This window comes from Ruditapes philippinarum, unplaced genomic scaffold (assembly GCF_026571515.1).
Source record: "Ruditapes philippinarum isolate M1 unplaced genomic scaffold, ASM2657151v2 ctg10192_1_1_1_1, whole genome shotgun sequence".
Lineage (NCBI taxonomy): Eukaryota > Metazoa > Mollusca > Bivalvia > Venerida > Veneridae > Ruditapes > Ruditapes philippinarum.
Genome location: NW_026856454.1, coordinates 52,191 through 66,019, shown reverse-complemented (window position 1 = coordinate 66,019; position 13,829 = coordinate 52,191). Strand labels below are relative to the sequence as shown.

The 13,829-nt window shown below is 31.6% G+C and overlaps 1 protein-coding gene across 1 annotated transcript in view; it reads right to left on the bottom strand.

Moving 5' to 3' along the window:
* Window positions 1–13,829, bottom strand: part of LOC132746585 (proteasome activator complex subunit 4B-like) — a 55,864-nt gene that overhangs the window by 22,288 nt on the left and 19,747 nt on the right. Inside the window, exons 17-34 of the mRNA XM_060735784.1 lie at window positions 11,404–11,476; window positions 11,007–11,074; window positions 9,936–10,151; window positions 9,338–9,492; window positions 8,185–8,277; window positions 7,342–7,403; window positions 6,951–7,016; window positions 6,579–6,634; window positions 6,062–6,160; window positions 5,457–5,519; window positions 5,062–5,157; window positions 4,489–4,614; window positions 3,800–4,015; window positions 2,823–2,953; window positions 2,450–2,503; window positions 1,928–2,057; window positions 987–1,234; window positions 43–311 (exon numbers count right to left, since the gene is read on the bottom strand). Of these exons, the coding sequence (XP_060591767.1) occupies window positions 43–311; window positions 987–1,234; window positions 1,928–2,057; window positions 2,450–2,503; window positions 2,823–2,953; window positions 3,800–4,015; window positions 4,489–4,614; window positions 5,062–5,157; window positions 5,457–5,519; window positions 6,062–6,160; window positions 6,579–6,634; window positions 6,951–7,016; window positions 7,342–7,403; window positions 8,185–8,277; window positions 9,338–9,492; window positions 9,936–10,151; window positions 11,007–11,074; window positions 11,404–11,476 (2,221 nt within the window). The remainder of the gene's footprint in view (window positions 1–42; window positions 312–986; window positions 1,235–1,927; window positions 2,058–2,449; window positions 2,504–2,822; window positions 2,954–3,799; window positions 4,016–4,488; window positions 4,615–5,061; window positions 5,158–5,456; window positions 5,520–6,061; window positions 6,161–6,578; window positions 6,635–6,950; window positions 7,017–7,341; window positions 7,404–8,184; window positions 8,278–9,337; window positions 9,493–9,935; window positions 10,152–11,006; window positions 11,075–11,403; window positions 11,477–13,829) is intronic.

Here is a 13,829-nt window from a genome sequence, read left to right as displayed (position 1 = left end):
TTTTCCTCCAGTGCAAGGAAGTCTACAAGTTTCTGTACATACTCTTTGTTGCTGAAGGCATTATACATCTTAAAATGTAGCTTGAACTTAGAGAAAATGTACCAATGAAATATACCTTAAACAATGTCATTTTCTTCTGACTAAATTTGTCTTTGTTCTTGTTTTCCTCCAGTGCAAGGAAGTCTACAAGTTTCTGTACATACTCTTTGTTGCTGAAGGCATTATACACAACTTTCTCCCCCTCTGTCAGCTCATCTGTGCTTCTATTTAACTTTGGCTGCTCACTATGTGGAGCATATGTTTCCATTTCTCTGCAAAAGATAATTGTAAATAGCAATCAGACTACATTTGAGCCGCATCACGACAAAACCAACATAGTGTGTTTGCGACCAGCATGGATCCAGACCAGCCTGCGCATCCCCACAGTCTGATCAGGATCCATGCTGTTCGCTTACCAACTCTATTACAAGTGGAGAAACTGACAGCGAACAGCATGGATCCTGATCAGACTGCGCGGATGTGCAGGCTGGTCTGGATCCATGCTGGTCGCAAACCCACTATGTTGGTTTTGTCGTGACGCGGCTCATTTACGAACTCTGTTCTTGTACATGGTAAAAAAATACAGGGATTAAAGAAACACTGTCATACGATGTAACTTTGTTGTGATTAATTCTTCCCAGGGGTCACCTTCTTTCCAGATTTTTATGGAAACTGCCTGATAAACATCTTCATATACTCTAAATGACATAAATTCATTACAGGAACACCATATCTTAAACATTAATTGTTTGGTTTAGATACATGTTAGTTCAGGCATCATAGTTACACATTTGCACAAGAAAATCCGAAAGCCATATCTGGGAACTGATTTTATAAAAAGTCAGTCAGTAGATGACTACTCTAACACTACTTTGCTTATAGATAAACTTTTATAATTTTAAAATTTATTTTGACAAATAACAATAAAGAACAAAAGCAAAACTCACTTAGGCCAGGTATAATATCCCCAGTGTGTCTTCTCTATAACCACAAGTTTTTCCCACTTGTCCTGAGTGTCAGGTAAATTCTGTGAGTTATATTTATGCCATCTATTATCAGGTCTATCTCCAGGAGACAGAGTGTGGCCAGGGGCTGTAACACCTGTATCAACTCCTTGTTTTGTAGGGTCAATCTTTATCTTCTTGTGGGGTCTTTTATGTTGCTTTTGAATACCTAATAGGGCAGAGGTGCTTATCTGAAAATAATTGAAAGTTCAGGTATAAATGGGTACAACAATGTTTTAATCCGATTTCTACATTTTTATTTAAGAAGTAAATATATAAAGTGTTAAAAATAAATTTTGGGGTGCTGTAAATAGCTAACAACATTGAATACGCTTCAAATTAACTGTAAGTTAACAGTAAAACTTCATCATACTTTGAGGTATAAAGTACAGTAGAACTTTAGTAAGTCAAGGTTGAAGGGACTTGCGGAGAAAAAGAATTAAGACATCAGGACTTCAACTCTTGTACCAGTATCAGTTTAATAACAAAATTTCAAGCCACTAACATTTAAAAGTGACCTACAAAAGGCATAACATAAGGAAGGGGCAATAACTTAACCAGCTTATAGTAAATATATCCTGTGTGATTATAACCCTACATTGGGTCTCTGAAGATCCACAACCAAACTAATTAATAATATATATTTCCTGATACTACAACAGCAATTAAAATGATTGCAATCAAGACATGTTTTCATACATAGGGACACATAGAAAGTCCGTTAGAATACACAATTCTGTACTCAAAACCCATCATATAAGTTGATTGGCACTATTCATCATTGGCTAGAAAACATGTGAAAATTTCTCAAAATCTAAGGTGTCAAATAATGTGTAAAAATTTCTCAAAATTTAAGATGTCAAATAATACAGTCACAGACTTACCTTTCTCAGATATATGGAATCATCAACACATTTCTGGACAAACAATTCTACAGCACATGTAGGTAATGGTGTATCATGTCTGATTAGTAATGTCATAAACTCCATACCTATCTGACAAAACTTCCATCTCCTGTATGTAACAAAATAACAAATTATAAGAAATCATTTGATCTGTTAAACCCTGTACAGGAATTGATAGTCTTTTATCACATAACCCACAGGAATGTAGTTAAGCCATTTAATAAAACATTATCAATACCTTTAATTTTGATACAAAAAAGTAACATTTTTTTTTAAGAATTGCCTTTGATTAAGAACTCACTAACAATTTAAACTTAATAAAAGGTCATATATTTATTAGCAGTTAAATGATTATTTAAAATGTATGTAAAAAAAGAAGAAGCAATAAAATCTATTAAGATCAAAGCCATGTGTAGTATACCACATCCGGACAAATACATTCCTTTTTAGAAGATATTTCTACACATAATATACAAATTAATCTAAATGAAGAACACTTACAAGTTTCCTCCAGTGACTAAGCCAGTGAGTTTGGTTACTAAGTCAACATACATTCTGTAAATATTTAAACAAATATAAACTTGGCATCTCATTGCAAAATCTTCAGTACATGGCAATTTGCTCTGGACTTTGTCCCAATATGTTACACAAACTTAGCATATAAAACTACAACGAAAAACATACATGTATCTTTTTCAAAATATCTTAAAATCATAAATCATTTTGAACAGTTTCTAGTAGAATACTGCATTTGAATTGTGATTAAACCAATAAAAGATCAATGATGAAAAATGTTGATACAGAAATTTTTTAAGAAAAAAGATAAAGAAATGAAATCAAAATAGAAGTAAATTTGTTAAGTTGTTATACATACTTTTGACAGTTATCATTGGTGCTAGACTCGTGTTGTATTGCAGCCTGTAATTCTATACTAGAACAAGTACCCTGAGATGGTGGTGGGTGCTGAGACTCGAACAATTTACCAGCTGCTGCTAAACTTCCCCTCTTTTAAACCTATAATAAAAAACAATAAAACCTTTAAAAAAAATTATTATATTAAAAAAAAAAAAATTTATATAAACCCATTATTTTAAATTCATGATAAAAACAAAAAAAAATACTTTTTTAGGCTTTTCTAATAAAATTAGGGTTTTTACACAATTGGGGAAAGTATTGAATATAAATGGGTATAAAAAGGCAAAATCTTTTTTAACCCTTTAAAATTGGGAAAATTAACATTATAATGATATGAGCTGACCTTAAAAAGCATGAAAATCAACCAACATTGATTAATGAGAATTATTTCTTTACTTAGTAACAATGTAGCTTCCTGTGGAAAACATACATTTTATAAATATCTTAATTACCACATCAGTATAAATTACTATTTCTTATCAATCTATCTATAGAACTTGTGTTTAATACACCAGTTACAAGGACTGGATGGCTATATTCTACTTCATACATTTTCTTCAAGACATGGTGGACAATATAGGTCTTTTAAAGGCCCATTATGCCTTAAAAAATCATTTTTATTTCTCTTTTTTTTTTTACTTTAGGTATAATGTTATAGTTCCAAAACAATATTCATACATGAACTGTCTTTTACTGCCTTTAACTCTGTTGGCAATGAATATAATTATAGTTACTTATTGTATGAAAGTCAAAATACTACTTTGGTTACATTTTGCTACCTTCACGACACATTACTGCAAATTCAGTGCTGTTTTCCTCAGTTGTTAAACATCTAATTTGCTCTTAACATGTTTGGCATTTCTAAAGAATTACAGAAATATGAATTTCTGAGGCATAATGTGTCTTTAAATTTACATTTTTAAAAGTTTATGTGTTAGAAGATATAAAATGTTGCCTGACCAAGATTTTTATTTCTGTGGTTTCTGCATTTTTGACAGTTTTGCTAACAATTTGATCAATCAGGTTGAGTATGGAAGGTTTCTCTGAATGCTGAGCCTGGGTTATAGCTGGCCACACTTTACTGATTATCTCCCAGCTACGCTTGGTTGCTATGTTACGCTTATTGTTACCAAGTACCACATACAAGGCTCCCTGAAATAAGCATAAATAAAATCAATGTAATGTAAACAATTTAGACAAAAGCATTACAACTGAAATTTCTTGTTTTAAGACAACTGTTGCTTTGTACAGAAATACAAATAAAAATTACATTAACTACAAATTAATCTATTGATTAATAAATTTTTGTGTTTCGCAAATTCAATTCTGAAAAAATTTATACTGGTAATTACATTTTTACCAAGGACAATACATTTTTGCCATTGATAATTACAAATTTTGACATGGTGATAATAACAAATTTTCAATTGATTATTACATGCTTGCTATTGATAATTACAAAGTTTCTACCAATAATTACATTTCTGCCACTTATAATATATTTGTACAATTGATAATTAAGTTTAGTTGCTGACAATTACCCTCTTTATAGTAATAGCTACATTTTGACAAAATACAAGCCAATCAGGTATGTAAAATGCTGTCGACAGTTTGTTATACATTACCTGAAATTCATGTTCCGGGGTATCAGGGCTGAGCACTTTGCTAACTAAAGGATCTACTAGAGTTCTGTAGGAATATGGATAGTTATGGAAATGCTGAAACAGCACAGACTGAGCTTTTTTTCTAACCTGAAATATCAACAAAATAATCCGTCATTAAAGCTGCAGGCCACCAGGTGAACCAAATTATTTCAAGAAAATCAAACTTGATGAACTAAGATTTCAAGAAAAATAAAAAGATTCATTCAAGATTCTGTTTATAATTTGCATTTTATGAGCATTAATGACTCATTTTTCAGTATTTATCACCATATATCTATTTTGTGACTAATGCAGTAAGGTTTTTTTTTCTTCTTCTTCTTCTTCATATTTTGACCTCTTCTTCATATTTTGACCTCTTTTTCATATTTTGACCACCTTTCATATTTTAACTGTATTGTGAGTGAAGTGTAAATTAAGCCCAATTAGACACAGAACTGTTTTGACTGTCTAATGATGATATCTTGAAAATTACCAAAACAAGTTTCACATTTCTATCAAAAACAAAATTTAAGTAAACTATCACAAGATACATACCTCACTGTATCTACTAATAGACAATGTATATAGATCTTGAAGCAATTCCTGATGTCTGGCTGTAAAAGACCTGTCTGTCTTCTGTAGACATCTCATCTATAAATATACAACTCTGGTTGAGCAATTGGTGGTTCTTTTACACCCAACTTTATGTCCATTTGGATAATTATTAAACTCTTATATTATTTTGTAATAAACATATTATTCTGACAGGCATTTTCAATCAATACTTATTAACAGTCACAAAAAAAGCTTTATTCAAATTTTATATTAACTTTTGGGTAAACATGTTTTAATAACATTCAAAATGTGTATTTGTTTACATGTTTTGCAATTTTAATCAAATACTACATGTAATCAAAACTAACCTTCTTGTACTATACTATCTAGCTTACCTGATGTTGTAAGAGAACCCTGTCTACTAGAATGGCTCGCAGATGATTCTTACCACCTCTTAGCTGTAATTGAACAAAACAAAGATAATGTTTTCAGGTTCACAATTTAACTCTTAGCACCAGTATTGACTTTCCTATGGCACCAATACTTGGTTAGGCCAACCTGCATGTATGTTTGATATAATATGGCTATATTACAGTACATGTAATTGATAAAGTTAAATTTTTGATCTTAAAATCTATTATCGATAGCTCCACACTGATAGTAAGATAAATCTATTTTTCACAATTATACATTAATTTAACAAGTATTGTCAATATTTGTGGCAAGAAAACTTTTATTATAAGTTTATAAATAGTGAAAAACATTTACAAGTACATTGTATTCATTAACTGTTTCTTAATTCTGTACCAGTTACCATCTCTTCTGCTAAAATACAACTTGAATTAGCAACAGAGAATGAGTATCAGCTCTTGTCTTCATCAAAAGTGAAAAAGAGACGATTGAAAGTTATTTGAAAATTCTATATCCTATGGATGAGCTCTTTAATTCGCTTTTTTTATGTCCATTGTTGCAAATAATGTTTCAAATACACAGCACAAACCTTATCTTCTAGAGCTTTCTTGACGGCATGGAAACTTTTCCATCTAGCATCAAACTCCCCTTCTGGTATACCATGGAAAAACAGCACTGATTCATATATCTGTAAAATATAAACAAGTTTTATTAGTTTATATTGAAAAATCCCTAAAATCATGTTCTTCATAACTACTTGATGAGTGTTTTATTTTTATTTTGGATTTAATTTAACAACAACTTTCAAGACAATTTTTTTCTCTGCTCTCAAATAATCATTACCTGTGATGTTTAGAGAGAGGCCAATAGAAATATCATAAGAAATTCATTTTCATGCCTTAGCTTCCTAAACTCTAATGAATTTGACCCTTACCCAAATGGAGAAGTCTATATAAAGACACTATCAAAAATAAAGATCACACATAATAAGTGTACAAATGAAAAACGTGAGAAACAACAAGTGTGACGGATGAACTGACTAAAGCACAAATACCCATTTAGAAATATTGTAGGAAGCAAATTTAAAAATTGTTATATCTACATACCCTTAAAAGTCTGTGAAAACTTTTTGTATCATCCTCTGCACATGACAGCATATATCCTGAAACAATAAACTGATTGATTAACGACTCAACACAAAATGTGACCATGACACATTAAAGTCTTTTACAAAATCAAACCTGATATTCCTTAAAAAACTTGCCTTTAATAAGAACAAGCTGGACTTTAATAATGTTATAGGCAATTTTTTTTCTTTTAATTGTTTTTGGTGTGTAAAATAATCTCATATCATGACATTCAAGAAACCGGAAACTAAATTTCCTTGAATTTTTCTACACATAAGTTTTTAAGTGTTAAATGGTTTTAAATATACACAGAAGTTTTACGAAAATTCACATGTAAGAGGTTAAACTCACTGAGCAATTTTCTGATAGCCTCGATAACAACCACCCTTACATTCTGTCCACCTGATACTGTTACCTCTGTAATAAAATCAATAGACAATATATGAATACATTCTATATCTTATACTGCCTTAAATCCAACAGATAGAAACTTAAAATTAAACAACATTTTGCTATAACATCACATAAGCTAAGCCATAATTATTTTTCAATATCAAATATTGTAAGTGGTTTCATCAAACTTCATCAAAGATTGGCACTTCCTTAATAAAAATGCTGAATTTGTTCTATTATTTTTTCTAACAAAAATCTTATATCTACTGAATACAACACACAGTTACAAGTTAATGAAAACAATACACATCACATTTCAGTAAGAGTTAAATGAAAAATGTCTAAATACCTCTGTTACTTCCGCAAGATTTTGCACAACCAAATCTTTTAAGAGGAACCTGACTCTCAATCCTTTAATATAAAACATCAACACTTGAAAAAATTAATAAAACATAAACAATTCTTGCCATTCATATAAATTTCATTTTTTATTTAAAAAAAAACTCACAAAGTTCTCAGTCCAGAGATATTGGTCTTAACTGTTTACTAACCAACAAAGGGAGATATCATAATAACCATGTGGAAATTCATTTTGTAGTTTTTCTTGAAACTTTTAACAAGATGCACTTGTAGGTCAAATGATAAATGATGTGTCTGCCTGATGTATTCAATTTGGTATAATTATTATCCATCATGTTATAAAGAAAGTTATCATTAATTTTTAAGTTAACATTGTATTATTCATGTCTGCTGGTTAAATGACCTGAAAAATAAGTTCTTGTGAGTTTCTTAATGTGCAACTGAATTTTTGGTTTAATTCTTTGGATACCTTGATCTAGGGGCAACTACTATATTTCAGTGTGAAGGTGTTCAATTTTTTTCGTGATTTTAGCTAGAAATTACACTCATGCCAACAATACTATTACAGTCACATGGCTGCTTTCCAGTTGCAGTGTGGTTAGGTTGGAAGTGAGCAAATATTTCTAATCCAAGAAATGCCTATTACATAATATTTTAAACAAGAAGTGTAACTTGGTAAAACAAACAAGTATCTGCAAACTTGTAATATATAAAGTTTGGCAGCTGTTTTTTTTTTTTCCTTTCTTTTTTGCACTTTCACATTACACTTTACATACTGAAAAGTTTTGATAACATCCTGTGATGAAAGAATTGGAGAAATTTCTAGCCTTACATAGAGATGTGATCTCCTTGCCACATAGGTAACACACCTCCTGCTCCATTCAAACATTCCATTATAATGTTGAGACGTCTTAATAAATCCTCCCTGAAAAAAACCCGTGAAATCATTATATTCAAAAACGGAAAAAAAAAAAAATTATTTACAAGGGATAAAAATAAACATGACTTTTTTAAGTTTAACTTTCATTTGTTGTAAAACTTTCACTGTCTGCACAGATTCCATGGCTAAAATCCAATAGCAAAACATTTATGCCTACCTGTTTCAATGTACAATGTATTCCTCACCTTTGGAAGATAAATCACTTTACTTTATTTGTTAATCTATATCTAACATTTGTTGTTAGTTTAATTCATGCTCAATCATGTAAACATAGTTATTTAAAGGCCCAAAAAGAATATAAATTCTCTCATTTTTATTTTTCAATGGCTATAAATTTTTCATGTGCTGTTACAGTTACCAGAAGGTGCATTTACAATTTGCCACATTTAGCACAAATTATTTTATATTCAACATTATTAAGATAGGCTTAGAGCATATTCTAGATCCATTATAACACCATTACAAAACACATTTTGGCTTTTTTTTTAAATTAACACAGCTTTTATTCATCCCCAAGGTGTAATGTGCCTTTAAGTGTAACTGTGTAATAAGTTCTTTCACCTTAGAAACATACAGTCCGACCTCGGTTATTTGACAACCCTTTTTATTCGAATACCCGGCATTATCTGAAGTAGATTGGCAGTCCTGTTTTTATCTCTATATTAATCAATATAAATACAAATGAAATATTCGAAATGCATTATCCGACTACCTCCTATTTAATTTTTCGAAGTAAAATTTCGGTGCCGATTATAATTTGCTATGATTGGCGTATGGCCAAAGTTGAATAGTTGTCTACTGTCACTATATTCGTATTTCTATTATTCGGACCCATCGATTATAAAAAGTAAAAATTCAGTCCCCAGCTATTCGAAAATAATCGAGGTTGGACTGTAGTTGTGACTTAATTATTAACTCGAACCTACTATGGTGGACATCTAAACTTCTCAGCCACATCTCCCTTTTTTCAAATTATTTATTAACAACTAGAAACTAGTTCAACAAATCATTAAAATAAAGGACCGATTCTTATAACACTACATACCTCGGTATGGCATTCTCAGCTGATATTTGTTTAAGAGTGTTTAGTTCAGGTACTAAGAATTTCTCTAGCAATTCTTGTACAAAATCCGTTTCTTCCTGACACGGTTCATGCCATTCTAGACCAAGGTTGTCTATATCTCCTGGCTTTGCCCATTCCTATCATAAAATGGATAAAACATAATTAAACGCTGCATGACAAAAACCAGAACAATACACTTATGTGGAGTAAAAAAACAGGAGAAAACTTTTGTTTAGTATGAGAACTGTAACATTCCCATCTCTATTTCTTTACAGAAGCTTGAATAAGGTTATTCGGAGTTTTTGTTGCCCATTTTGTTGAAGCTTCAAACAAAATAACTCTTTTAAGGTTAAATTGGCATCTTAACAGCTTTATAAAGAGAAATACATAAGGTGCCCTTCATATATTACTCTAGACACAAGCTGGCAAACCTAACATGACAAAGCTAATTGCTATGCTTTTCCATGTAGATAACAACATACAATAAGGATTCAAATAACATCGTAACCATTAACCCTGTATGTACAATATCAGAAACACATATTTTTTAACTATAAAAAATATAAAGGCATTTACTTACCCTTATGGCAAGATATTCTGTGACAGGTCTATCAAGAGATCCACTAACACTAGCATAATTTACTGGAAAGACTAGAGTAAGACCGCGTAGTAAATACATCAGTGACTTGCCCGCTATCTCATATCCCTGTACACACTGTAGTCTCAGTATATATGTGAACACATCAACTATCTTAGTCTTATATGGTAATAAATAGGACCCGTTACATCTTAGCAACTGAAATAGGAAAGATTACAATGATAGTTGAAACAATTTCTGCTGTTCATTCAAGCTGATTATTTATTTAAAAAGAATGATTATTATAATAGTGATACACTGATTATATTGACAAACTATAAGTAATAGAAAGAGCATTGAAACACAAGGTTATCTGATCTGTACGAGGGGGCATAGCCCCAGAGTATAAATCCGTTTGCCGAGTGTTTTGATGTTCTTTCTCTTTTGTATCATAGGCAAAACTAAAATCAGGTTCCCTGTTGTCACAATATGAAACCCCAGAAAAAAGTAACCAATGAACGATCATCCAAATGTGACACTCTATCATTATTTCTTTCTCTGTCGTCACAAAAAGTGAACCCCAGAAAAAAAAAGAGCCAATCAATGGGCATGCTCTGGAGTGCAGGTAACTAATACCTTCACTCCATTTACACACTGTGCATGTATGTGTATACGATAAACTCTGACACATTTTTAACAAAATGGTCAACTATGATACAATGTCTATCTAAAGATCAGATTCTCTGTTTACCCCTGATAATTACCCCTTAAAAACTATACAAAGAATCTGGCAATAACTGCAATTCTAATGAATGTACATCTGAAAGTTATTCCCCACTCATTCATTCAAATCACTTAATTGGTGGTTTTACTAATAACAACTAAGTTAACTATTGTATGAAGATACTTGTTATAAATCAAAGGTTTTATCTTTGAAAAAAAGTCCTAATATTGCAACCATGTTGCTTGTGTGCAATCATAAGCTAATTAAACAGATACATACTTTCAAAATAAAATAAAAAAGTTTACATTATCACAGTGAAATATGACTAGCAATCATGGACAAAAATTTACCTGTGAAAACATCAAAAGATTCCACAAGAATCCATCATCAAGTCTCTCTGCTTGTAGAACCTCCTCATCTAAATATAAAATTGACATGGACATTTCAAAACAACTATGTCAGGCCAATATGCTGAAATCAACAGCAATTTTAAAAATGGTTGTATCATAAATATTTAATGAAAAGAATTTTCAGCCTTCTGAGTATAAATACTAATCTTTATACACATAAAACGTCAAATTTTCCTCCAATTAGCCAATGTCAAAGCTATATTATTTATTTTATTATTCATTTATTGTATCTCTGGGAACTCAGAAATATTTATTTAACTGTATATGAGTTATAAGGAAACTTGTATCTACGTAAAGGATTCGATTATTATTCTTACACAATGTAAAATATATTTACGTGATTTTAATTGCACTAGGAGACTGTCACATATATTGTCCATGAACATCTTCAAAGTTTCCTTTGGATTTACCTGTAAAATAATTTTACACATGTAAGTATACAGACTAATACACATGAAAAACCATTAGGAAACGTTTGATTGTTAGCAATCTATAGAACTTTTTTTCGCAAAACTATAATAAAATAAATTATTTTCACTTGAGTTTTTAATTATTTATTGTCTTTACAATATTTAACAAGAGCACCGCTAGGCGGAGCATTATATGCCCGAAAGTGTTTTATTTTTAGTAAGGATGAAGCATTTGTAAGACATTACATAAATTAAATAAAGTATTACCTCCTTCAAATAGCAATCATTCTATAAAGTTTAAATATTGTGGGCCAAATGGAACTTAAGTTATGCTCTTGAAACTGTTTTCGGTTTTGAGGTAATAGCGACCTTGAACTTTGACCTTGTACCCCGAAATCAATAGGGGTGTTCTACCCAATATAGACAATCATCCTATGAAGTTTGAACACTATGGGCCAAATAGAAATTAGGTTATGTTCTGGAAACTGTTTTCAGTTTTAAAGTAATAGTGACCTTGACCTTTGACCTTGTGACCCCAAAATCAATAGGGGTCTTCTACCCAATATGGACAAACATCCTATGAAGTTTGAATATTGTGGGCCACATGGAACTTAAGTTATGCTCTAAAAACTGTTTTCAGTTTTAAAGTAAAAAAGACCTTGACCTTTGACCTTGTGACCCCAAAATCAAAAGGGCACTTCTACCCAATATGGACCATCATCCTATGAAGTTTGAACACTGTGGCCCAAATGGAACTTTAAGGGGCCGTTTCTTTTGTTATTTTCTATTGTTTAATAGAGGGCCAATGGCCCCTTACTCTATTGTTACGGAATGAACTCTATTGTTCTCTTTTGTTCTGTTTACAGTTAGATGGTCCCCTTCCCCTATTCCGTAGTGCGGACGGACGCCAGGGAGTATAACATAATATAAAAATTTAGATGGTAAACAAATTTTTCTTATAAGGACATGGTTTATTTACTTTATCAGATCAAAAGTGTTCACCAGTTTAATCATTATAATTGAGCCACGCCATGACAAAACTAACAAGCAATTATCATAGTATTGCAAGCAATCCATAAGTCCCCTACCGGTTAGAACCCAAGCAACATTCTGATTTCAATTTTACCAGTGAATGAATGACATGAATGAACTTAAATCTTTTGAGTTCTAAGTTTGTCTATTTCACAGTAATGTGTTAAGTTTCCCTGCCTAGTAAGGCAATTATGTTTATACAACCTTGTCATATTATTACGATGTGGGATTTTAAAGTAAATCCTATAAGGAATGAAGAAGTTGGAGTAAAAAATACCAATTTCTCGAAAAAATCTAAGTTCAAGGGGGACATAAATCTGGAAATAGTCTTGCTAGAGTATTTAACCTTCTCAAAAATGTTGAGTGATAATAAGAAACATATATATGAAGTTTGAAGTAGATACATTAGGAAATAAAGAAGTAATTTAAAAAAGACAACATTTTTTTTCATAAAAATTCTAAGTTCAAGGGAGGTAATACTGATAATTTTTGTGCTAGAGTTGTAAACCTTGTCACATATGATGTGGTTGATGACCAGAAACTTATATTTAATGTTTGAAGTAAACACCTTAAGAAATAAAGAACTTATAGTGAAAAAGCTGAAAAAATTAAATCAGAAATCTTGAAATCCAGGCTATTTGTTGCCATAGCAACCAGAATTTTCAACATAGGAAGAAAAGAAAAAGATGTGCATAATCTGCAGACTGCCATCTACCCATATTTTATGTTTCATAAAAATATTTTCAGTACTTTTTGAGTTATCACTGGATCCAGTTTATGTGTTAAATTTGCCATATTTTCAGACTATTTGTTGCCATAGCAACCAGAATTTTCAACATAGGAAGAAAAGAAAAAGACGTGCATAATCTCCATACTGCCATCTATCCATATATCAAGTTTCATAAAAATATTTTCAGTACTTTTTGCGTTATCGCGGGATCCAGTTTTGTGGACGGACGGACTGACGGACTGACAGACAGACAGACGGATGGACAGACAGACGGACGGAGGGTAAACCTAAAGTCCCCTCCGGTTAAACCGGTAGGGGACTAACAATGCATTTGCGACCAGCATGGATCTAGACAAGCCTGTGCATCCGCGCAGTTTGATCAAGATCCATGCTGTTCGTTATCAGTTCTCTACTTGTAATACAATTTGTAAGCGAACAGCATGGATCATGATCAGACTGCACGGATGCGCAGGCTGGTCTGGATCCATGCTGGTCTCAAACGCAGTATATTGATTTTGTCATGGCGCGGCTCATTATGTTAATCTAAGAATCTAACATTATTATAAGTAACAGTAATCAATATCATTCACT